This window comes from Oryzias latipes, chromosome 2, assembly GCF_002234675.1.
Source record: "Oryzias latipes chromosome 2, ASM223467v1".
Lineage (NCBI taxonomy): Eukaryota > Metazoa > Chordata > Actinopteri > Beloniformes > Adrianichthyidae > Oryzias > Oryzias latipes.
The window spans coordinates 756,680-782,436 of NC_019860.2; the positions used below are offsets into that span (position 1 = coordinate 756,680).

The 25,757-nt window shown below is 46.4% G+C and overlaps 1 protein-coding gene across 1 annotated transcript in view; it reads left to right on the forward strand.

The window, feature by feature from the left end:
- The window catches only part of LOC105358602 (protein NLRC3-like), a gene marked incomplete at its 3' end in the record, with an annotated part of 56,240 nt that overhangs the window by 22,273 nt on the left and 8,210 nt on the right, over positions 1 to 25,757 (forward strand). The window contains exons 2-7 of the mRNA XM_023961519.1: positions 1,889 to 2,019; positions 2,102 to 2,224; positions 13,164 to 13,283; positions 13,719 to 13,774; positions 13,862 to 15,653; positions 23,342 to 23,515. Of these exons, the coding sequence (XP_023817287.1) occupies positions 1,910 to 2,019; positions 2,102 to 2,224; positions 13,164 to 13,283; positions 13,719 to 13,774; positions 13,862 to 15,653; positions 23,342 to 23,515 (2,375 nt within the window). The remainder of the gene's footprint in view (positions 1 to 1,888; positions 2,020 to 2,101; positions 2,225 to 13,163; positions 13,284 to 13,718; positions 13,775 to 13,861; positions 15,654 to 23,341; positions 23,516 to 25,757) is intronic.

The following is a 25,757-nucleotide window of genomic DNA, read 5'->3' on the forward strand; positions in this document are numbered from 1 at the left end:
AATCGTAATCCTTGATAGACTCATGTTGGCAAAGATCGACTGCTTTTTGGGGCACAAGTTCAACTCTGAAAAGGATTTGGATGTTTGCACCAACGTGTTTACAAAAAGGTAGCTGTCACTGCTCCATCACTGATGTCAATGCTGCAGTGAATGCAAACGATTGTTTTTCAGTCCAGCTAATTTTTGGTAATACTTCTCTTTTTTTTTAATTGCAAATGGACACAAGCAAAAAAAAACTCAGTCCATTTTTCATGTAAAACTCAGCACTCCACTTCACTTTTTGACAACATTTTGGTCTTTAGGGTGTTGCTCATAGGGAACCAAAGTGCATCCTACCCAGACGCAGAGCTATTAAGTTTTGCTTTTGGCACGTGCAGAGATATGCTGTTTCACCTGTTTTGGTTTTCCTTTGCTCCCCCTAGTGTCGAATTGCACATTTCGGTTATTTTAAAAAAAAATCACAAGTCGCTAGGAATGGACTAGAAACTTGCTTCCTTTTTTAAACATCCTTATAAATTTTACTCTTCGTATCTTCCCGCGGGCCGTATGTTTGACACCCCTGCCTTAACCCCTGCTGTGAATGCAGCGTCGACCCCCGGGAGTCCAGGCCACGCGCCAACTACTGGCCAGGGACGAAAAACCGGCCACGGGCAGACGACCCCAGAACCCCAAGCACCCCCCACCCCAGCCCCCGCCACGGCGACCAACCACCCAGCACAGCACCCGGCCGCCGTTCCCGGTCAGCCGCACTGCCTACCCTGCGCCCAGAAGGCACCCGCCCAGGAACCCCTGCGTAGTTGCCGACAGAGTGCACCCCCCCCCCCCTCCGGGCTACCAGAGCCCCGAGCCGGGAGAACGGCAGGCCCGGCTCGGGGCCAGTTAAATTCCCTCCATTTCAGTGATGTGGTAGAAGACTGAGTTAATACACATATTGAATACCATTCTTTCTCTGACATAGTGATGGACATTTCCTTTTCCCACTTTTCTTTAACATATAAAGTTGTGTTTTTCTGACATGAAATGAGGCTGTAGTACAGTTTAGAAATGATTTTAGATGAAACAGCGGCTATTTTGATCAAAATTTTCAATCCCGTCACACTCAACCCCATAACAAGGTGCAGCAGAGAGGAAGAGGATCAGCTGAGGGTTCTCCTCATGTGAGCGTGGGCAGAGGGAAGCTCCCACACAGACTCTGCTGGGGGGCGGAGCTGCTGCTCAGGTGTCCTGTGTGCGTGTCAGCAGGTGAAGGACTGCAGTCAGAAAGGTGCAGCAGCTGACCTTTGACCTCTGAGCAGCTCTGTTCTGCTCCAACTGAAGTGGGGGGGGGGACCAGCTGACGACCTCCTGTTGCCATGAAAACACATTTTGGAGCAAAGAAGTGCAACTTAATGTCAGAGTGGAGGAAATGTTTGATCTTCATCAGATGAAATGAGAGGGTCTCATGTGAGGAAGAAAATCTGGACAGCTTTGATCTTTTTCTGCTGCTTTTGCTCTGATGTTATTTCAATTATGCTTCAATACGTTTATATTTTAACTCCTTTCATGGATTTTCTTCAGAGCAGCTTGACTGGATTCTGGACATAAAGGAAAACAGGTCAAAGGTCAAATGTCAGTGAGGAAACTCTGAGCTCATTCAGATATTTAGTTTTAGTCCCAGAAAAACAGCAGAAAAGAGAAATTGGTTCAGATCCACAGAATCCTGATCCTGCTGCAGACAGAACTTCTCAGAACATTTGAATCATCTTCTGACAGAAGAAACACTTTTCTGCTGCAGCAAATAAAGATTTGATGAAGCTGTAGAGGATTGAAAATGAAGCTCCAAAGCAGAAACTTCATCCTGATGAACTGATGATGATGATGATGATGATGATGAGGGTTTCCCCTGCAGGTGAAGGTGAAAGGTGAGCTGATGGGGTCCAGTGAATCCAGCAGCATGGATCAGAGGGAGGAGCCACAGGAGGGAGCCCCTCCCTCTAAAAGGAGAGATGGTAACCATGACAACCAGAGCAAAGCTCAGAGGTGAGATGAACATCTCCAACTGTCCATGATCTTCTCCATGTCAGAGCTCAGGACTCAAACCAGCAACCTTCATTCTACACAGGAACCAACCTGGACCTGGACTTGGATCTGGATCTGGATCTGGATCCAGCTGGGGGTCCAACAGGAGTGACAAGTCAAAGGGTTGGACTCCAGACTTCAAGAACATCCATCCAGCAGTGGACCAGTGAGTGTTTGTCAGAGTTTTTGGAGGCTGGATTCTAGTTCAGATGATCAACAGTTTTCAGATGAAGGACTTGAGGTCTGGTTCAGTTCTGGATCTCTCTGATCAGACTCACTTGGAGCATCATGTGTGTGATGAGATCTTTTCAGTCGAGTCTTCTGAGAGTCTCTGTACGGAACCCGTGACCTGACATGGATAAATAATAAATATCCCGTTCCCACCGAATTAATATCTTGTTCCCACAAAATAATATTCAGCTCCCACGCATTAATCAATTTGTGCGAATGAAATAATTATTTACGTTATAAGACACACATAAACACAGATATTTGGATTTACAGCAGATACCGTCACATTTCTGTCTGTGTGTGTCTCATTACAACACATGGAAGACACGGATGATGTTTAGAGATCAAATTTATTTATTTTAAAAAGCACAAAAGCATCTGTAATCAGGTCTCCATGTCTGGTGATGTATGTGATGTGTGTGATGTATGTGTGATGTATGTGTGATGCATTATGGGATACGTAGCATGTAGCCTTCGGATGTAAAATGCTGCTAACAAGTATGTTAATAGAAGACAAGTCGTGAATATTATTATTCCTATTCGACCCTAAACTAAAATATCCCATACCGCACCTGGCTGTCCGTCTACTGGTGTTGGGTTAAAACAACCTTTAACATCAAAATAATTAAATAAGAAAAGAAAGACAACAGAGCAAAGGTACCTTTTTACGAGGAGAACAGACAGATATGATACCCAGCAACAATCTCTCTCTGCTCTGGCGCATATTCTGTTGCCTCCTCTTTTATTAAGTTTGTTGGGTATTCCTAATTTACATATGCGCTGAGCTTTTTACCTTTTTAGAGTGTGTCAGTTGAATCCAGGTGGACCTTTCAGCAAGTAGGAGTGATCAGAAGTGCCTGGTATGGCCCCTCCCACCTGGGTGAATACTAGTGTTTTTTTATGCTTCTTATTAGCGCCCAATCACCTGGTTCCACCAGCTGGTTTTCCTACTGAGAGCCAAGAGGTTCTTCATTAGTCAAGTTTTCTTTTTGTTTTTCTAAAAATGTCCTCATGTAAACAGCCAGGTTTGCTTCTTCTTCTTCATTAGTCTCCCATCGGTTTTTAAACTGTGGTAACCTGTAAGGTCTTCCAAAAGGCTCTCATAAGGTGTTGGACTCATAAGGTGTCTCATAGGGTGTGGCCTTTTGTACTGGTAATGATTATGTACTTCTTCTTTCTCTTTCGGCTTTTCCCATCAGGGGTCGCCACAGCGAATCATCCTTTTCCACCTCACTCTATCATGGACATCTTCTACCCTAACATTAGCCACCTCATGTCCTCTGTTAAGACATCCATGTATCTCCTCTTTGGCCGTCCTCTTGCCCTCCTGCCAGGCAGCTCCATGTCCAACATCCTTCTACCAATAAATCCACTGTCCCTCCTCTGAACATGTCCAAACCATCTCAGTCTGGCTTCTCTGACTTTGTCGCTAACACAGGCAACATGAGCCGTCCCTCTGATGTACTCGTTCCTTATCCTGTCTAACCTGGTCACTCCTAAGGAGAACCTCAACATCTTCATCTCTGCTACCTCCATCTCAGCCTCTTGTCTCTGTCTCACTGCTACCGTCTCTAACCCATAGAGCAGAGCTGGTCTCACCACTGTCTTGTACACCTTTCCTTTGAGTCTTGCTGACACTTTTCTGTCACACAACACTCCTGACACTTTCCTCCACCCGCTCCAACCTGCCTGCACTCGCCTCTTCACCTCTTTTCCACACTCCCCATCACACTGAACTGTTGACCCCAAGTACTTAAACTCCTGCACCTTCTTCACCTCAGCCCCCTGTAACCTAACGCTTCTACCTTGATCCCTCTCGTTCAGACACATGCATTCTGTCTTACTACGACTGACCTTCATGCCTCTTCTTTCCAGAGCAAACCTCCACCTCTCTAGCTGTTCCTCCACCTGCTCTCTACTCTCACTGCAAATTACAATGTCATCCGCAAACATCATTGTCCAGGGAGATTCCTGTCTTACCTCGTCTGTCAGCCTGTCCATCAGCATAGCAAACAAAAAAGGACTCAAAGCTGATCCTTGGTGTAGTCCCACCTCCACCTTGAACTCCTCTGTCTGACCTACAGCACATCTCACCACCGTCATACTTCTCTCATACATGTCCTGAACTACTCTGACATACTTCTCTGCCACTCCAGACGACCTCATACAGTACCACAGCTCCTCCCTCGGCACCCTGTCATACGCCTTCTCTAAATCTACGAACACACAATGCAGCTCCTTCTGACCTTCTCTGTACTTTTCCATCAACATTCTCAAAGCAAAAATGGCATCAGTGGTGCTCTTACGGGGCATGAAACCATACTGCTGCTCACAAATCTCCACTTTCTTCCTAAGCCTGGCTTCCACTACTCTTTCCCACAGCTTCATTGTGTGGCTCATCAACTTTATTCCTCTATAGTTGCTGCAGTTCTGCGTGTCACCCTTGTTCTTAAAGATCGGAACCAGAACGCTTCTCCTCCATTCCTCAGGCATCTTCTCACTCTCTAAAATCCTGTTGAACAACCTTGTTAGAAATTCCACTGCTGTCTCTCCTAGGCACTTCCATACCTCCACAGGTACGTCATCAGGACCAACGGCCTTTCCGCTCTTCATCCTTTTCAGAGCCTTCCTAACCTCATCCTTTCCGATCTCTGCTACTTCCTGCTCCACAACAACCACATCTTCCTCCCTTCTTTCCCTGACATTTTCCTCGTTCATCAGCTCCTCAAAATACTCCTTCCATCTTTTCTGTACACTCTCCTGGGTTGTTAGCACCTTTCCATCTCTGTCCTTAATCACCCTTACCTGTTGCACGTCCTTCCCATCTCTGTCTCTCTGTCTGGCTAGTCTGTACAAGTCCTTCTCTCCTTCCTTTGTGTCTAACCTGTCATATAGCTCATCGTAAGCTTTCTGTTTGGCCTTTGCCACCTCTCTTTTCACTCTACGCTGCGCTTCCTTGTACTCCTGTCTACCTTCCTCAGTCCTTTCTACATCCCACTTCCTTTTAGCCAACCTCTTCCTCTGGACGCAGTCCTGTACTTCCTCATTCCACCACCAAGTCTCTTTACCGTCTTTCCTCTTTCCAGATGACACACCTAGCACCTTCCTACCTGTTTCCCTGATAATCTCTGCTGTAGTTTCCCAGTCATCTGGAAGCTCATCCTGACCACCCAGGACCTGTCTCAACTTCTGCCTAAATTCCTCACAAGTTTCTTCATTCTGTAGCTTCCACCACTTGGTCTTCTTTTCTGTTTTCCCTCTCTTCTTCTTCCTGACCTCCAGAGTCATCTTACACACCACCATGCGGTGCTGTCTGGCTACACTCTCTCCTACCACCACTTTGCAGTCATTAACCTCTCTCAAATGACCTCGTCTACATAGGATGTAGTCCACCTGAGTACTCCTACCTCCACTTCTGTATGTCACTCTATGTTCCTCTCTCTTCTGGAAGTAAGTGTTGACTACAGCCATTTCCATCCTCTTCGCAAAGTCCACCACCATCTGTCCCTCCAGATTCCTTTCCTTCACACCAAACCTGCCCATCACCTCCTCATCACCTCTGTTGCCCTCACCAACATGCCCATTAAAGTCTGCTCCAATAACAACTCTCTCTCCTCTGGGAAAACTCTCTATGACCTCATCCAACTCACTCCAGAATCTCTCCTTCACTTCTAACTCACAGCCAACCTGTGGCGCATACCCACTGACTACATTCACCATCACCCCTTCAATTTCTAACTTTAGGCTCATCATCCTGTCTGAGACTCTTTTCACCTCTAGAACACTGTTTACAAACTCCCCCTTCAGAATCACACCTACCCCGTTTCTCTTCCTATCAACACCATGATAGAACAGTTTGTATCCTCCTCCAATACTACGTGCCTTGCTGCCCTTCCACCTTGTCTCCTGCACACACAGTACATCTACCTTCCTTCTCTCCATCATGTCTGCCAGCTCTCTGCCTTTCCCTGTCATTGTGCCAACGTTAAGAGTCCCTATTCTCAAACCTATGTTCCTGCCTTTTCCCTTCTCTCTCTGGCCACGGACCCTTCTGCCTCCCCTCTTTCTTCGACCAACAGTAGTCAAATTTCCACCGACACCCTGTAGGTTAACAGCATCGGTGGCGGTCGTTGTTAACCCGGGCCTCGACCGATCCGGTATGTCTAAAGTGTTGTGGATGATTTGCATGGTTATTTTGGAAATTTTTACGCCGGATGCCCTTCCTGACGCAACCCTCTCTATTTATCCGGGCTTGGGACCGGCACAGAAGTAACTGGCTTGCAACCCCTGTGGCTAGATTACTGGTAATGATTATGTACAGTTTTACTAAATCTAGGCACTGAGTCCATGGCCTTCCAGTTTCATAATTTCTTTAGCTTATTCTTAATTATACCATTCATTCTTTCTACTAACCCAGCACTCTGAGGGTGGTAGGCACAGTGATTCTTTAAGTCAATGTGAAATATAGTTCCTATCCTTTTTATGATTTGATTAACAAAATGAGACCCATTGTCACTATAGGATTTTTCAGGTATACCATACCGAGGAACTATATCTTTGCATAATGCTTTAGCTACTGTTATTGACTCAGTATGTTTTGTTAGGAACAATTTAATTCAAGAATGCATCTATTATGACCAGACAGAATTTTTTCCCTTCACTTTTGTTTAATTCTTTAAAGTCCATATGTATAACCTGAAACGGATACTGGGGAGTTGGAAACCTCCTTCGTTTTGGTCTAAGGTTTCCCTGAGTATTGTGCTTGGCACAGATGAGACATGCTCTACAAAACATTTTTGAATAAGAATTAAATCCATAGGTCGTGTAATGTTTGTTTACCTGCCCCATCAGTCCTTCCGTCGACACATGGGTTACCCCATGGGTCAATATAGCTGCCCATTTATAAAGATTTTTGGGTAAATTAGGTCTGTTGTCTGGTCATACATATACTGTTTATCATTTAGGGTTTTAGCATTATGTTTTTTCCTTAGTATTTTCAGATTGTAAACGCCGTTGTTGCATTTCACAAGTATTTAATTGTTAATTTTTTCATTTGCGTTGATTTCTAGTGCGAACATTTGGATAGATTTTGTTGCTGCTTCCTTTGCCATTTTATCAGCAAAATGTCTCTAAATTTCCTTTAGACATTATCTCATCCTGCTGTGTGAGCTGTGTGTGTTACAAGGTGAGTTATTGCACTTGACAATTACTCCTGCAGCTATTAAATCTTTAATTACTGGTTTACTTCCTTCTTGTGCATCTGGTTTTAAAGGGTATTGTCGAACACATTTTCTATATTCTGTTTTTGGTCTAATCTGAACTGGTAATTAACCCTACAGCTGTGGGTCCTTTAGACCACAGGGTTTCAGGGAGATCTTTTAACAGATCTTCCTCCTCCTCAGTTAACACTAATAATCATTTGGCCCAGTCCTTTGGTTTTTCTTGCAAATGCACACCCATTTTAACAGAGGTCGTCCAAAACAAAGCCGCTTGAGTCAGTCCAGTTGAGGGACTTGATAGTAGGGACGTGATAGTGTAGGAATCCAGTTCATCAGCATTTTCTCCCATCCTAACCATAACTCCCAGATCCTGCCACTGCTGATTGTGCCCTTTCAGCACGGAGACGTGTAGGGGTGCCACATGTGATTAGAATTACAACATGTTTTCTCCCATTTTTGCAGCTACAGCTGCACTACTTTGTTCATCTGCATACAAATACGTTAAAGTGATTTTAGTTGGAGTAGCTCTTGCCAGCTGCTGCTCATACTCATCTTCTGGAGCAGGTAATCTTTTGTACCACAAGGTCATCCGGAGACATTTAATCTCTTACATCTATGACATGTTTTTTTGCTTCTGCTAAAAGAGCAAGTCCTGTGTTTATTGGAGGGTTGTTTGCAACATCCAAGGTGTAATAGTAATAGGAGGAGCCTCCCCCTATTACCACAGAGAGTCCGCCTTCTTTCATCTCATTTTTATGTTTAGCTTCAATGTTCCCTTGAGAAGTGGGGACGAGTGCAATGTTTAACAACCACAGTGCATCTCTTCCTAGAAGATTGACTGGACATTCTGGAAACATGAGGACTGATAACTCACAACTGGTTCCACAAGGATCTGTTAGTCGCACAAACTGACTGAGAAATGTTCACAGTTTCACTGCTTTCACTGAAACTCTCGTGGCTGCAGGCTTTGCTCCTGGAATTGGTTCTTTGATAGCTGTCCTACATGCACCAGCGTCACACAAAAAAGTCATTTCTTTTCCATTCATCCTTAATTTAACTTCTGGTTTAACATCTGCATAAGCCAATAAATCCTGGAAGTTTATCAACTCCTCATCATCTCCATCTGACTCATCATTCTGCCTTTCAGGAAGTTTTGTATCAGAAAATGCAAGGTCCTCTGTCCCCTGGCCGAGTCTTGCTTGTTCTTTTTTTTTCGGGGCAATCCCGAGCTATGTGTCCTTCCTTTCCACAGGTCCAACACCCTGGAAAGGGGTAACCATAAGCCCCTCTCTGATGTCCTCATCTACCTCTGAAACCTCTTCTGTTACGTCCTCTAAAACCTCCCCTGCTTCGGCTGCCTCCACCATGAAAAAACACTTCTTCTGTTCCTCCCTCAAAGAATGCTCCCAGTTTTTTTGTTTCTCTTTTCCTTCACTAGCTTTTCAGCATGTATAGCGGGATTCACATACTGCTCTAATGTTCCCATGGATAAATCAATGTAATGTTTTTGTACCCAGCTTCTCATTGCATCTTTTGATCCAGCATGTAGAGCCTTTTTGAGTTGCTGCTGATAGGGCCCATCTGCTCGTGCATCATCCTCTAAACCATAGTGAATTTGAAAAGTAGGTATACAAAGTCTGTAATCATCAAAGCTTTCCTCATCTTTTTGTTTTATTCTACCAATCTCTGTGTAGTTAGCTCTGCGTATAAAACGCGCCTCTACTCTGTTTCTCAAACCTTGAACTGGTTGCTCCAGTAGGTCTGAACCTTGAATCACTGGGGCGTTGCCATCCTTAGGATTCCAATCTCCCTGCACATAATGCCAATCCGGCCCCAAAGCGGCCGTCTACACCTGCTGCACTTCCTGACCATTCAGATGGTATGGTATGATTGTCTCAAACTTTCCATGTCCTGCACAAACTGATTCACATCTGCTTTGTAAAAAATCACACCTTCTATAGCTTTCTTAACATCTTCCGTTGTCCATGTCCTATATACTAAAATAGTAGGGGGTTGATCATCTCCTGCCTGGGGGTTTGCAACCTGGATCATTGGAAATGATTCTGTCATTGCTGATGTTTCTTCAGGTGCAGAGGGGAGAGGAGAAAGTCCCTCTCCCATCGTTTTTGACCACTGTAATTTCTGCCCTGTCTGTGATATAGTCAACATTCCTGTTTGAGAGGATTCCCCATCATTAGGTGGGGGATCCTTTACTAACTGGGGGTAAAGAGACCTATTTACATCTGCGCTCTGTTGAGTTCTGCTCTCAGTTGCCCCTCCTCCTTGCACTTCCGTGTCTGCCCTGTGACGTCCACGGGCCACGGAGCCTGTTTCGTCATCCAAAGGGGACTCTCCTGTACGGGTTAACCCTTTCAGTCTGACCGTTGGATTGCGGATGGTAGCCAGACGTTAGGCTGACCGTGGCCCCTAACGCAGAGCAGAAGGCCCTCCACACCTGCGAGATGAACTGGGGTCCACGGTCCGAAACAATGTCCGTAGGCATGCCATGATGCCTGAATACGTTTTGGACCAGTATCTCAGCCAACTCCGTAGCTGTGGGCAGCTGAGTGAGAGGGATGAAATAGGCAGCCTTGGAGAAACGGTCCACAACAGTGAGAATGACAGTGTTACCCTGTGAGGGAGGCAGGCCAGTAACGATGTCCATTGCTATGTGAGACCAGGGACGTCCCGGCACCGGAAGGGGTTGAAGAAAACCAGCCGGAGGTGAGTTGCCAGTCTTAGAACGGGCACAGACTGTGCAGGCGGCAACGTATTCTCTGACATCCTTCTCCGTGGAGGGCCAGAAAAACCGACGTTTCAGGAGGTTCAATGTTCTGCGGACTCCGGCGTGGCAGGCTATACGGGAGGCGTGACCCCAGGAGAGGACTTCCGAGCGGAGGGACGTAGGAACATAGAGAGTGTTAGGAGATGCAATAGGGTGATTAGGCTCCTCACTTTGCGCCTGTAAAACTCTGGACTCGACATCCCAGGTGAGGTTGCCTAGGATGCAGGTGGATGGTAGGATGGTGGATTGTACGGTATCCTCACCGGAACTGTAACGTCGAGAGAGTGCATCCGGCTTGATGTTGCGGCTACCGGGTCTGTAAGTTATGGAGAAGTTGAATCTGTCAAAGAAGAGACACCAACGGGCTTGTCGAGAATTTAACCTTTTGGCGGATCTTAAGTAGGCCAGGTTTTTGTGGTCCGTCCAGACGATAAACGGGTGGTGCGCTCCCTCCAGCCAATGACGCCACTCTTCTAGGGCTAGTTTTATGGCCAAGAGTTCTCGGTTACCCACGTCGTAATTTCTCTCGGCGGGTGATAGCTTTCGGGACAAAAAAGGCGCAAGGCTTCAACTTGCCGGAGGTCTTCTCCCGTTGAGAAAGGACGGCCCCTACGCCTGTGTCCGAGGCGTCCACCTCAACAACGAATTGGCTAGAGGGGGTCAGGTTGGATGAGGATGTGCGCTGAGATAAAGAGTTCCTTGAGTCTATCGAAAGCAGACTGAGCCTCTGGGGTCCAGACAAAGGGTCTCTTGGTGGAGGTGAGCTGTGTGAGGGGGGAAGCTATGGAACTGTAATTACGAATAAACCTCTGGTAGAAATTAGCAAACCCTAAAAATTGTTGCAGTTTCTTCCGACTTTCAGGGGGTTCCCAATTAGCGACGGCTTCGATCTTTGCTGGATCATGTTTGATATTGCCGGCTTCAAAGATATACCCGAGGAACGAGACTGTGGAGGCGTGGAACTCACACTTCTCTGCTTTCACGAAAAGCTGATTAGCTAGCAAACGTTCGAGGACAAGTCGTACGTGGTGAGTGTGTTGAGACAAGTTGGGAGAGTAGATCAGAATATCGTCCAGATAAACAAAAACAAAACGGTTGAGGAAGTCGCGGAGGACGTCGTTAACCAGTCGTTGGAAGACTGCGGGGGCGTTCGTGAGGCCAAAGGGCATGACTAGATACTCGAAAAGTCCTAATGGAGTGTTAAACGCAGTCTTCCACTCGTCCCCCATCTTTGATTCCTTTCAGAATCAAAGATGGGCAGGTTGGCGTGTTAGCTTTAGCATGGCTCCTGTAGGTTTATTGTCTTCGGTCTTCAAAAATTACTAGCTTGTGCAACTTTCTTGTGGACTTTGAAGCAAGGCAACAGTGATTGAATGCAGTTGGCATTGAATGCAGAGTACTGTCTCCTGGTGATGGGATTTGCAATGAATGTTTCACTCAGGATAGATGCTAATACTTTATCCTTATTAGCTTTGATGCTAGAGTCATCCAACACCTATCTATGTTTTTAATTTTTTTTATTTGTCTGAATTAAATTATTATATATCTTTTACAGAACGATTTGTGTATGTTTAGTCTGTTTAAATGTTATAAAGTTATTTTTACAAGCTTTATGGTTTGTGGTTGTTTGTGCTAAAAACCGTCCTCACTTTAGATGAGGTGCTGCAAAACAATTAACAAACTTTTAAAAAAGTTAATTAATCCATTTGTAAAGCTTATAAGCAGTTTAGTAATATGGATTTAGAAGACAATGGTCTGACTTTAGATGTTAATAAATCCTTTCAGATTCCTCTTTTGATTCACCAGAGCTAACTTGTGTTTTTGATTTACAAACCTGATGAGCATCGCTGGTTTATCCGTCTCCTTTCTCCTGGGGAGCTGGTGGCAGGTCTCGATGGTATTTAGATCCAGAGAAATCCCTTTAGACGTGAGAAATGATTCCACTTGGTGTTCCTGAGACTCTCCATTGCTCCCAGATTCAGAAGAACTGCTAGCAATGCTAGCGCTATTAGCATTAGCAATGCTAACTCTGGCTGCATTTAGCTTTGCCCGAGGTTTGATCTGTAATCTGGTGAGAATGACATTATTCATCCTTACTTGTTGTTCCACATCATTCAGTCTTTTCTCTAGAATGTCGACCCGGTTATCTCTTTGCTCGTTTTGAGCTCAGAGACTTCGGAACTAGGAGGAGTTAGCTTAGCGTTCATTTGCTCCATGAAATGATACAACGTAGCTTGGATTTAATCAAGAATCTTTTAATATCATAGTCACCTGTTGCTTGTTTTTTTTAGAGACATGGTCAGCCCCCCCCCCCCCCCCTTTTTTTAAAGATAAAATCAACTCTTAAGTCACTTAAGTTGTATCGCTACCGTGAGCCACACGCGACTGTGCTGCAACCCGGAACCCACTTCTGACGTGAATAAGTATTTTGCTCTCAAAACTTAATTATTGTGTAGGAACGAGATCTTTATTATTTTACCCATGTCAGTTCACAGGCACCGTATCTCTGAGAGCAGAGATGTTGGAGAAGAAAACATGTTGACTGCTGACTCTGACAGCAGCTCCAGTCTAATGAGAAGAATCACTGCAGACTCCTAGGATTCAGATTTTCATGGCTTTCTAAACATCACATTGTTCTAGTTTGACTTTCTGCTCTCAGAATTTCTCCATTTCTACATGGAGAATTGGAATCAGCTTTTCTAGAAAAAAGTCTGGATTGACTGACAGAAAATGCTGAAAGCTGGAAACTGTTGATCCAAACATGTCATGTTATTCCAGACTAAACAGCTCAGTCTGTGTTCATGTCAAAGTCCATCAGCTGTTCATGAAGAAGCAGATCCTCCAACACTCTGATGCTTTGGTGTTTGCAGAGGTCAACAGGTCACACAGAGAGTCCAGTCTGCAGCCTCCAGCTGTGGATCCATGAAGAGTGACCGGTCCAAAGGTGGTCCTCCATACTTCAGAACTGAACCAGGACCTTCAGACTCACAGTAAGAAGCAGTTTCTAGTGAACAAAGCAGAGTTCAGCTCTCAGCAGGAACAACAATGTTCTCATCAAGAACATCAGCTGATCCATCCAGGAAGGTCAACCATCTGCTGTGAGCGTTTTAGGTCTGAGAGGAAAGAAAAGAGTTGGACAACTCTGGAGGACACAAAGCTCAGTCTGTGAGGATGAAGCAAACAGCTGAACTTTTCTCTGAGCTCAGTCCAGACATGAGCTCCAAACACAGCTAAGGCATCATTTAGACCTTCAGATGGACTAGATCTGCTCTGGTTTCACCTGGAAACACATTTGCTCACATTCAGCACAGTCTGGATCCCAATATCTGAGTCTGAAGATCAGAGAGGATCTGCTCCATGATCAGAGTCAGTCTGGAACTTCCCACTGACTGCTTTGATTGTTGTTCACTAACGTTTCTCCTTAGTGTCCACAGAGAGAAGAAGAGGAGCGGACCCCAGTCTGCAGAAAGAGCCAGAGCTGGTGAGTCAGAGCCTGATCATCTGCTGATGGATTCTTCTGGAAACATGTGGAACACTCATGAAGGAGCTTTCTTCTCTGCTCTGTCAGCAGATGTTGGTCTGCAGGAGATGTTTGGAGAACATCAGATCAGTCTGAGGAGCAGAAGTCAACATGTGGCTGAAGGAACTGAAGAAGCAGGAAGAGAAACGCTCCTCAACAGGGTCTACACTGAGCTCTACATCACAGAGGGACTGAGACCAGAGGCTCACACCCAACATGAGGTGATGCAGCTGGAGACCACCACCAAGACCAACCAGCTCCATGACACTGCAATCAAGAACCCAGACATCTTCAAAGTCCTCCCTGACCAACACAGATCCATCAGAGTGGTTCTGACCAGCGGAGTTGCTGGAGCTGGAAAAAGCTTCTCAGTGCAGAAGTTCACTCTGGACTGGGCCGAGGGCTTGGAGAACCAAGACATCAGTGCTGTGGTTCCTCTGTCCTTCAGGGAGATGAACTTGATCAGAGATGAGCAGCACAGTCTTCTCACTCTGATCCAGCTGTTCCATCCAACACTCCAGAAGATCCCAGCAGAACAGCTGTCTGTCTGCAAACTTCTCTTCATCTTTGATGGTCTGGATGAAAGCAGACTTTCTCTGGACTTCTACAACAGTCCGCTGGTGTCTGATGTCACACACAAGTCCTCAGTCAACGTGCTGCTCACTAACCTCATCCAGGGACGTCTGCTGCCCTCAGCTCTGGTCTGGATCACTTCCAGACCTGCAGCAGCCAATCAGATCCCTCCTTCATGTGTGGACAGACTGACAGAAGTCCGAGGGTTCAATGATGCTCAGATGGAGGAGTACTTCAGGAGGAGGTTCCCAGATGGAGAGCTGTCCAGCAGAATCATCTCCCACATCAAGGGCTCCATGTCCCTCTACATCATGTGTGAAGTTCCAGTCTTCTGCTGGATCACTGCTGTGGTTCTGGAGAACCTGCTGACCACAAAGAAGAGAAGAAAGCTGCCCACCACCCTGACTGACATGTACTCCCACTTCCTGATGGTCCAGACAAAGAGGAAGAAGAACAAGTACCAGCAGGAACATCAGACAAGTCCACAAGAGCTGACAGAGACTGACAGGGAAGTTCTTCTGAAGCTGGGGAGGCTGGCATTTGAACATCTGGAGAAAGGAAACATTATGTTCTACCAAGAAGACCTGCAGCAGTGTGGTCTGGATGTCACAGAGGCCTCAGTGTACTCTGGAGTTTGTACTGAGATCTTCAGAAGAGAGTGTGGGATCTTCCAGAAACCGGTCTACAGCTTTGTTCATCTGAGCGTTCAGGAGTTTCTGGCTGCAGTCTACATGTTCCACTGTTACTCCAACAGGAAGGTAGAGGTTATTGAGGACTTCCTGGAGGACAACAGGGAGAACCGGTCCCTGAATGAGTTTCTGAGTAGAGTCATGGAGAAATCCCTGCAGAGTCAAACTGGACACCTGGACCTGCTGGTTCGCTTCCTTCATGGTCTCTCTGTGGAGTCCAACCAGAGACTCTTAGGAGGCCTGCTGGGTCAGACAGAGAAGAATCCAGAAACCATTCAGAGAGCCATCAACAACCTGAAGGAGATCAAAAGTGGAGGAGTCTCTTCTGACAGAAGCATCAACATCTATCACTGTCTGATAGAGATGAAGGACCTCTCAGTTCATCAGGAGATCCAAGAGTTCCTGAAGTCAGAGAACAAATCAAAGAAGAAACTCTCAGAGATCTACTGCTCAGCTCTGGCCTACACTCTGCTGATGTCAGAGGAGGTTCTGGATGAGCTGGACCTGGACCAGTTCAACACATCAGATGAGGGTAAACGGAGACTGATCCCAGCTGTTAGGAACTGCAGAAAGTTCAGGTGAGTCCAGAAGTGATTGTGTTGATAAATCAGATCAGTGTTCAGATTGATTTACAAAGAATGAAAGGTTTGAAAATAATTAGAAATAAAAGCATTAAAGAAGAAAATCTGTTTGTTTTTAACACTCATATGATCTTTTAGCTAAAGACCAAAGAAGGATCATATTTGTCCAAATTAAATCCAATCCAGAACCTTCTGAAAGGTTTGAACCCAAAGCAGACGGTCCAGAATGAAAAGATGTCTTCATTTCCACAATGTCAGTCATTCTAGAAGCACATTTCTACAATGTCAGTCATTCTAGAAGCACATTTCTACAATGTCAGTCATTCTAGAAGCACATTTCTACAATGTCAGTCATTCTAGAAGCACATTTCTACAATGTCAGTCATTCTAGAAGCACATTTCTACAATCCTCTTTCTTCTGTTCATCATCTTCTTTCTAGAGAAATCATTGATCTGTGAATGAAACAGTTTGATGACTAAAAGAAGAAACTAAAGCAGAAACTTGATTTCTTAGGTTCTTCTATATCAGACACGGTTCTGTTTTTTCACATACCAGTACCTGACATTTTACAACTGATGTCTTCCGTCTTCATCATAGTCGTCATCATCATGGTCCGAGTGATAGCTGTCAGTCTCTGTGATCCAGATGTTCTACTGTGAACTTGGGGGTTAAGACCTCAGATCACTAGCTGCGTTTACATGGGCCAAAGTAATCGGAAAGAACGCCTCATCGGAAGGAAAATGCATCATGTAAACACACCGTTCGGAAAACTCTGCCCCGATCAGACTCGTTCGGATCAAAATTTATTTCTGATCGAGATAGATGGGTTATGCCGATTGTTGATCCAATCGTTGTGCATGTAAACTGTCATGATCTGAACTAGGTGGACCCAGATGCTGTAACCCGGAAAGAATAGGCAGATAGGTGAAAGTTAAGTAATGGGTTTTATTTTGAAAGGGCCGGCGGATCCAGGAGGGGGATGTGGCGTAGAGCTGGACGAGGAGTCTTCGGCCCGCGGTGTACACGTGAGTTTCTCTGCGGCGGGATCAGCACTCTTGACGGCGGCGATAATGGAGTTCTTGACGGTGGCGTGGCAGGAGTTCTTGACGGTGGCGTGGCTGGAGTTCTTGACGGTGGCGTGGCTGGAGTTCTTGACGGTGGCGTGGCTGGAGTTCTGGAGGAGCGTGGCGGACTTCAGCTTCTGCTCGAGATGGAAGTGGACTCGGGTTACTCTCGTGGAGAAACGGCAGACCTGAAGCACAGCAAAACAAAGCAAGGTAAGCAGGCGAAGCTTGGCATTGAGGGCCAGACGTGGCATGAGGTGAGGTGAGCACCATCAGGGTTAACGAACTGGTGAAGAAAGCTTGAGGTGGATCTCTTTAAATAGCAGGTGTGTAGATGAGGTGAGTAGTAACAGCTGCGAGTCGTGAGCAGAGCTGGGAGGGGGAGGATCCTGACGGGCCACCATGACAGTACCCCCCCCTCAACGACCACCTCCAGGTGGGCCAGGGCGCCGATCCGGGTGGGCACGGTAGAAATCGGCGATGAGGGAAGGGTCAAGGATGAGAGAACGAGAGACCCATGAGCGTTCCTCAGGCCCATACCCTTCCCAATCCACCAGGAATTGAACACCACGACCACGCCAGCGAACATCCAAGATCCCGGAAACAGTGAAGGCCGGGGCGCCGTCAATGATACGGGTGGGAGGTGGGGAGACGGAAGGCGGGCACAAAGGGCTGTCCAGAACGGGTTTAATTTGTGAAACATGGAAAGTGGGGTGTACCTTAAGGGCGGCAGGTAGGCGGAGGCGAACACAGGCAGGGTTGATTATTTTGTCGATGACGTACGGCCCGATGAACCGGGGCGACAATTTCCGTGACGAGGAATGGAGGGGAATGTTCCTTGATGATAACCACACCTTCTGCCCGACCTGATAAACAGGACCCTCCATCCTGTGCCTGTTGGCCACGCGGCAATTAGCCTCCTTGGTACGAAGGAGGGCCTCTCGGGCTTGAGTCCAGATGCGCTGGCAGCGCTGGAGATGCTCCTGGACGGAGGGAACCGCAAGTTCGAGTTCCTGAGAGGGAAACAGGGGGGGAGAATAGCCCAACGACGCCTCGAAGGGTGACAATCCTGTGGCGGCAGACGGATGGGTGTTGTGGGCATATTCGATCCAGACTAGGTACTCAGATCAGTCGGATTGATTCTGGGCAGCGAGACAACGGAGGCCGGCTTCAAGTTCTTGGTTTGCTCGTTCTGCCTGTCTGTTGGACTGCGGGTGGTAACCTGAGGACAGGCTGACAGTAGCACCGAGCGCAGAACAGAATGTCTTCCATATTTGATTAATGAACTGGGGTCCCCTATCAGAAACAATGTCGGCTGGGATACCATGATGGCGAAATACCTGGTTGACTAGGATCTTGGCGGTCTCGGTGGCAGAGGGAAGTTGAGGAAGTGGAATGAAATGCGCGGCCTTGGAGAATCTGTCGACAACAGTGAGTATTACAGTGTTTCCATGAGAGGGAGGCAACCCTGTGACAAAATCAACAGCAAGATGGGACCAAGGACGATGAGGAGTGGGCAACGGATGAAGCAAACCGGCAGGTGGAGAGTTACCGGATTTGGCGCGGGCGCAGACAGTGCATGCGCCAATAAACTCACGCACATCCCTGTCCATACGGGGCCAGAAGAATTTCTTACGGAGGAGAGATAGGGTTCGATGAACACCTCCGTGGCAGGCGATCCGAGAACTGTGCCCCCAAGCTATGATGTCTGACCTGAGGGACGTGGGAACAAACAGAGTGCCATCAGGGCAGGGGGTATTGCAGGCTTCCTCACCTTGGGCATCTCTGACGCGGGTTTCGATGTCCCAGGTTAGGTTGCCAACTATGCAGGAAGCAGGGATGATGGAAGAAGGAGGCGGAGCATCGTCAGGACTGTACTTTCTGGAGAGAGCATCGGGTTTGGTATTGCGGCTTCCGGGTCTGTAGGTAATTGTGAAGTGAAAGCGGTCAAAAAAAAGACACCACCGAGCTTGACGAGAGTTCAGTCTCTTGGCTGTGCGCAGATAAGCCAGTTTTTTATGGTCTGTCCAAACAATATATGGGTGATCAGCTCCCTCCAGCCAGTGACGCCACTCCTCCAGAGCCAGCTTAATGGCAAGTAGTTCCCGATTTCCCACGTCGTAATTTCGTTCCGCCTGGGATAGTTTGCGGGAGAAGAAGGCGCAGGGTTTTATTTTGCCGGAGGACTCCTCTCTTTGGGAGAAGACGGCCCCAACCCCTGTGTCCGAGGCATCGACTTCAACAATGAACTGCTTCGTGGTATCTGGTTGAATAAGGATGGGCGCCGAGATGAACAGAGACTTTAACCGGTCAAAGGCTTCTTGGGCCTGAGGGTGCCAGGTAAAGGGCTTGGAGACGGAGGTGAGCTGAGTGAGGGGAGCAGCTAAGGCGCTATAGTTACGTATAAATCGGCGGTAAAAATTAGCAAACCCCAGAAATTGTTGCAGTTTTTTGCGGTTAGAGGGGGGTTCCCACTGAGAAACGGCTTCAAGCTTGGCAGGATCGGGGCGAACCTGGCCGGATTCGAAAATATAACCCAGAAATGAACTTGGCGTGAAATTGACAGTTCTCGGCTTTAACATAAAGTTGATTTTCGAGGAGCCTGGATAAAACTGACCAGACATGGTTTTCGTGCTGACTGGGATCGCGGGAAAAAATGAGTATGTCGTCCAAATAGACGAATACAAACCGGTTGAGAAAGTCACGAAGCGCGTCGTTGACTAGTCTCTGAAATACCGCGGGAGCATTGGTGAGACCGAAAGGCATCACAAGGTATTCGTAGTGCCCAAGGGGTGTGTTAAAAGCCGTTTTCCACTCGTCGCCCTCTTTGATGCGAACGAGGTGGTAGGCGTTGTGTATATCTAATTTTGAAAAAACCTGGGCTCCCTGGACCGAGTCAAAGACGGAACTGATGAGGGGAAGCGAATATTTGTCCTTCACGGTGATTAAGTTAAGCTCACGATAATCGATGCAGGGGCGAAGGGTCTTATCCTTCTTTTCTACGAAGAAAAAACCAGCGCCTACGGGAGACGACGAGGGACGAATATGACCGGAGGTAAGGGCCTCGTGAATGTATGTCTCCATGGCGGTCTTTTCCGGACCGGAGAGATTATACAAATGGCCCTTGGGGAGCGTAGCGCCCGGAAGTAGCTCAATGGCACAATCGTAGGGGCGGTGCTGGGGTAACGAACCAGCCTTCTTTTTACTGAAGACGGCCTTGAACTCGTGGTAACAAGAAGGGACGGAGTAAAGGTCAATGTCTTCGAGCAAGGAGGTACTAGCAGGAGGGACGGGAGGAATGGCTGACTGGAGACAATTAGCCAGACAAAACCCACTCCAGTTGGAAACGCGCTGCCCGGCCCAGTCAAACTGAGGGTTGTGGACCTTAAGCCATGAGTACCCCAGAACCACAGGATTTTGGGGGGACGAAGTGACATAAAACCGAATATACTCGTGGTGGTTACCGGAAGTGATGAGTTAACATGGGTTTAGTGCGATGGGTGATGCACGAGAGATGTTGACCTCCCAAACCGGCGGCATTGATAGGATTGTCGAGGGTTTCTATAGGAAGAGAGAGACAGGAAACCAGAGCATGATCAATAAGGCTTTGTTCGGCACCAGAGTCAACTAGGGCATGGGTTTCAGAACACTTAGACTGGAAACATAACTTGACAGGAATATAACAGAAGTTATTCCGGGAAGAAACAACTGGCATATTCCCCCGTGGCCTGTCTTTTAACAGGGGGGTTCGTGAGTTTAAACGAATTGGACACTGTGAGACTTGGTGACCTTGACCCCCGCAGTAGAAGCATAACCCCTCATCACGGCGTTTGTTACGTTCTTCCGCTGAAAGGCGAGAGACACCGATCTGCATAGGTTCACCAGGGGTTTTACGTTGGAGGTTCTGTGGTGGGAGTTCCAGTGAGGACAGCTGTGGAGTACTGACCATGGTGGTCTTACGAGCAGGATACGAGCGTTCATGTTGACGTTCTTTTAGTCTGATATCAGAGCGCAAGGCGGCGGCTACAAGTTCCTCAAAAGATAGGGCTTCTGGTTGGGTACATAAATGATCTTTTATGATTTCATTGAGTGACTGATAAAAAACACCTCGCAGGGCGGGATCTGTCCAACCTGCCTCTACCGCCAGGATGCGAAAATCTACCACGTGGTCGCTGACGGACCGGTTGCGCTGTTTCAGATTGAGAAGTCGCCTAGTGGCTTCCTCTTGCTTGCGAGGCTGGTCGAAAACGAGTCTGAACTCACCAATGAAGCGTTTGAACGTCAAGTGGGAGATGGGGTTGGCTGCGAGGAAGGCTTGAGCCCACTGGAGTGACTTACTTCTCAGGGAATTCACAACCAACGTAATCTTGCTATGGTCCGAGTGATAATATCTGGGAGCCTGCTGAAATAAGAGTTGACATTGGAGTAGAAAGCCTCCACAATTTTCTACATCACCCAAAAACGGTTCTGGCAGGAGTCTGTAATTTTTCCGGTTTGAGGAGGAAGCGGAAGGTCCCAGGTTGACAGAGGGTGGAGCGGGGACTGGAGCTGCGGAACCAGAAAATTGTCCAGTTAATTCTAATAAAGTTTGTGTCATACCGTCGAGACGGCGAAAAAGGTCTTGTTGAGCTGAATCCATTTGGGAAAGGGCGTCGGCTTGGCGTCCTAACAAGATGCCTTGGTGACTTATGGCCAGACGGAGTCCTTCCGGGTCAGCTGGGTCGGGGTTTTGGCCAGTTCGTTCTGTCATGATCTGAACTAGGTGGACCCAGATGCTGTAACCCGGAAGGAAGAGGCAGATAGGTGAAAGTTAAGTAATGGGTTTTATTTTGAAAGGGCCGGCGGATCCAGGAGGGGGATGTGGCGTAGAGCTTGACGAGGAGTCTTCGGCCCGCGGTGTACACGTGAGTTTCTCTGCGGCGGGATCAGCACTCTTGACGGCGGCGATAATGGAGTTCTTGACGGTGGCGTGGCAGGAGTTCTTGACGGTGGCGTGGCTGGAGTTCTGGAGGAGCGTGGCGGACTTCAGCTTCTGCTCGAGATGGAAGTGGACTCGGGTTACTCTCGTGGAGAAACGGCAGACCTGAAGCACAGCAAAACAAAGCAAGGTAAGGTAAGCAGGCGAAGCTTGGCATTGAGGGCCAGACATGGCATGAGGTGAGGTGAGCACCATCAGGGTTAACGAACTGGCGAAGAAAGCTTGAGGTGGATCTCCTTAAATAGCAGGTGTGTAGATGAGGTGAGTAGTAACAGCTGCGAGTCGTGAGCAGAGCTGGGAGGGGGAGGATCCTGACGGGCCACCATGACATAAACAGTACATTCCGATCGTGTGTCACTACTGCTCTGGTTTAACGTCATGCATAGATGGTGTTTTGCTCCAGAGAAAGCTTTAAAGCTCAAACGGGACCGAGGCCTCCTGCTCTGCGGAGGCCCGGTGCAAAGCGCCGCTCTGCTCCCGCCCCTCTGGCTCGTCGCCTCTCCCCTCTCTTACACCCCTCAAGAGGGGGGTGCCGGGAAAGAGCGCTCTCTGCCCCGTGACATGTGGACCCTGCGCGGTCCAGGCTTGGGTGCCAGTGGACCGAACGAACTGTGTCTCTGAGCAGAGTAGCCGGATTAATAACTTTGTGTTTAAGGTGAGGGAGGATGCTTTATTACGTGTGTGTTTTGTTGTTTTGTTTTGTGTGGGAGAATTCAGACCGCGATCCTTCCTGCTGCTCTGGGTTAGCGGCAAATTTTCACGTGGATTTTGTGTTTCCAGACGTGTCCAAAATAAAGGCTGATGTTATTCCCACATATTTACGTGCAGCCAATACTCAGATTGCGGCATTTCCCGCATGGATTTTGTGTTCATCAAACAAAGCTAATGTTGTTAGCGCGTGTATTAGCCTTTTCTTGTGGCCAGTCTAATGCTCACCTGTGCAATAATCATGCTGTCTAATCAGCATCTTGATATGGCACACCTGTGAGGTGGGATGGATTGTCTTGGCAAAGGAGAAGTGCTCACTATCACAGATTTGTGAACAATATTTCAGAGAACTGGTTATTTTGTGTATGTGGAAAATGTTTCAAATCTTTGAGTTCATACCATAAAAAATGGGAGCAATAACAAAAGTGTTGCGTTTATATTTTTGGTCAGTGTAATAACCATACCAATAATAAAAGCACGTTTAGACGATCATCTCGTATATTACAGAGCTGCTGCATAAACGTTTATGACAGCAAGGTTTGTTTACTGTGGGACTCCTTTCCTTTTCCAGTATTTTCAACACTACTGCACATGCCCAAATGATTTATTCCGACCTAAAGTGTGACCCACGGAATCGGAAAAAGGTTTTCTGATCCCATGTGCACGGTTGAATTTTAACCCGACCATTGATCCGATCAAGATATTTTGCCCATGTAACCGTGGCTACTGACAGACTGAGGGGAGCATGAAGCTCCATGGAGCTCCACCTTCTCTCCTCCAGCTGCAGATGAAAGAAAGATGAAGGTCTGAGAGAGACTGATGAGGAGGACTGGTTCATGATGAAGATGAAGCTCTGATGAAGAGACAAATGTCCAACTGGAACTTCATCACAGCCTGAATTCATCATAGTTCACCTGTTTCTTTCTCTTCACAGACTTTCAGGATGTGAACTCTCAGAGACTGACTGGGAAATTGTGGCCTCAGCTCTGAAGTCCAACCCGTCCTTCCTGACAGAACTGCACCTGACCTACAACAGACTGGAGGATTCATCCATGAAGGGTCTGTGTTCTGGACTGGAGAGTCCAAACTGCAGACTGCAGACTCTGAGGTCAGAACTGTTTATAATTTCTTTAGAACAAATATGTTTCCATGGCAACCAAAGGTTCAGCTGTGGAAACATTTGACAGATTTGCGAGTTTAAGAGTCAGAAAACAAACAAGAACTCAAACTAATGACAGACTAGTCATCCTGATCAAACCTGCCTGAAAGCTGAGCGAGGTCAAAGTTCAAATCAGACACAGCAGAGCACAAAAGTGTGAGTTCAGACTAGAGAGGAAAGAGAGGAAAAAAAGAAAGAAGGAGAGTTTCGGTGAAGAGAAATGAAAGAATTGAGTAAACCTGCAAAGGTAGATCTGTAGCTGCTTATCGGTTTAATGTCAGTTAAGTAAGTCTGATGGGTTTTTTTTTAACTTCCCATTTCCTGTCAAATCTATTTTTCACCATTAAAGGGTTCTGATAATTCTGTAGAGCCATTAAGCTCTTGGCCAATGTGATGGATGTGAAATATTAGCATATTTTCTAAATATTGAAATTAAAATCGTTGTGTTTTGGGGTTTTTTTAAGGAAAGATTAAGATCAACGACGTTAAGAGTAAAGAGGTTATAGATTAACAATATTTGATAAATGATTAAATGCAAAATCTACAGAGAATGAGTTTAGCATCAGTACGCTTCTCCACAGCAACACTTCTCTGATTTCATTTTACATTTGATCTTCTTATCGTGATTTTATTATTGTTATGATTATTATTAAGTGCTCATAATTTTCTAAAACTGTGCGGCCAGTGCTTTATTCTCGGCAGCTTGGACCCAGAAGAATGGTTAGAATGAGGCTAATACGTGCTAACAACATTTAGCCAAGGATGAACTTACCCTCTGTGCAGCTCAATTTGCTTCTTGGATGTAAATACATAGGAAGAACTTCAGCTTTTTTTCTTTGTCTGGACACAACTGAAAACAAATTTACGATTGTTTACATCAGGGGTGCTCATTACGTCCACTGCGATCGACCAGTAGATCTTCAAGGACATGAGGGTAGATCGCAGGCCAGCAAAGATAAATAACCACAAATGTAAAAAATATACTCAAAAATCCGTCAGCGAATCAATATCCTCACTGGGAAGTACATGGCTTGATTGGCATGCAGAACTGCCAATTGGACATTTTCTGAAACATCCGTCACTGCACATGCGTGTTTAAATACACTGAGCGCAGATTCTGTCTGTCATCAGAGAGTCACTTCTTGCCTCACAGCACATTCAACTGGTTAAAATTTCAGCATGTGATCAATAAACGCCCTATTTGTACGTAGCCTGCAAGCCAGGACTTAAGAACTGGCGTAGCGATGTGCAATCATGAGCATTCTACTGAGCCCGGGAACTGACAGGGGTAAAATAATAAATATTCCGTTCCCAGAAAATAATATCTTGTTCCCTGGAAAGAATAATTTGTCATTCATAAACACGGATGTTGTTACTTGGATTTACAGCAGATACCTTCACATTTCTGTCTGTGTGTGTCTCATTACATTACATGGAAGACACGGAGGATGTTTAAAGATCAGATTTATACATTTTAAAAAGCACAAAAGCATCGATAATCACGTCTCCTTGTCTGCGTTCATTCACATCCCGGTATGGTCTCCGTCCTGCCGCAAAAGCAGCTTTCAGTGGTAACTTCCGTGTCTCTGTGACCCACATTCGTTCAAGAGGGGAAAAATAAAAACAAGAATGATCAATTTATTATTATCTCGATAAAAATGAAACAATATCCTAATATTTAGGATGGCCAAGCTTGCTGCTTCCCCACTTCGCCCTGAGCAACTCTTTCAACCAATAGCCACACGTTTGACGGGATAGAATGTATCAGTCTGGATTTTAATTGTCTCAGAGACAGTTACCCTCTCTCTGCGAATAAAAATCCCCTTACCCGGTCAAAATTAATAACGCATTTGAAAACTTTTATAAAAACCTGTACACACCGCAGATCAATCCGTCAGAGCAAAGTATTGACTCATTTCTTAATAATGTAAACCTACCCAGGCTAAATGAGGATCAAATCACAAACTTAGATTCTCCGCTCTCGCCGTCTGAACTTCATGAAGCTCTGTTACTTATGCCCAATGGTAAAGCACCAGGGCCTGACGGCTTTCCTGCTGAGTTTTATAAAGAATTCTGGGAACAACTGGCACCAACATTTTATAAAACTGTCACATCTATTAATGAGAGCCAATCAATGCCACCTAACATGAACTCAGCCAACATAATTCTTCTTCTAAAACCAGACAAAGAT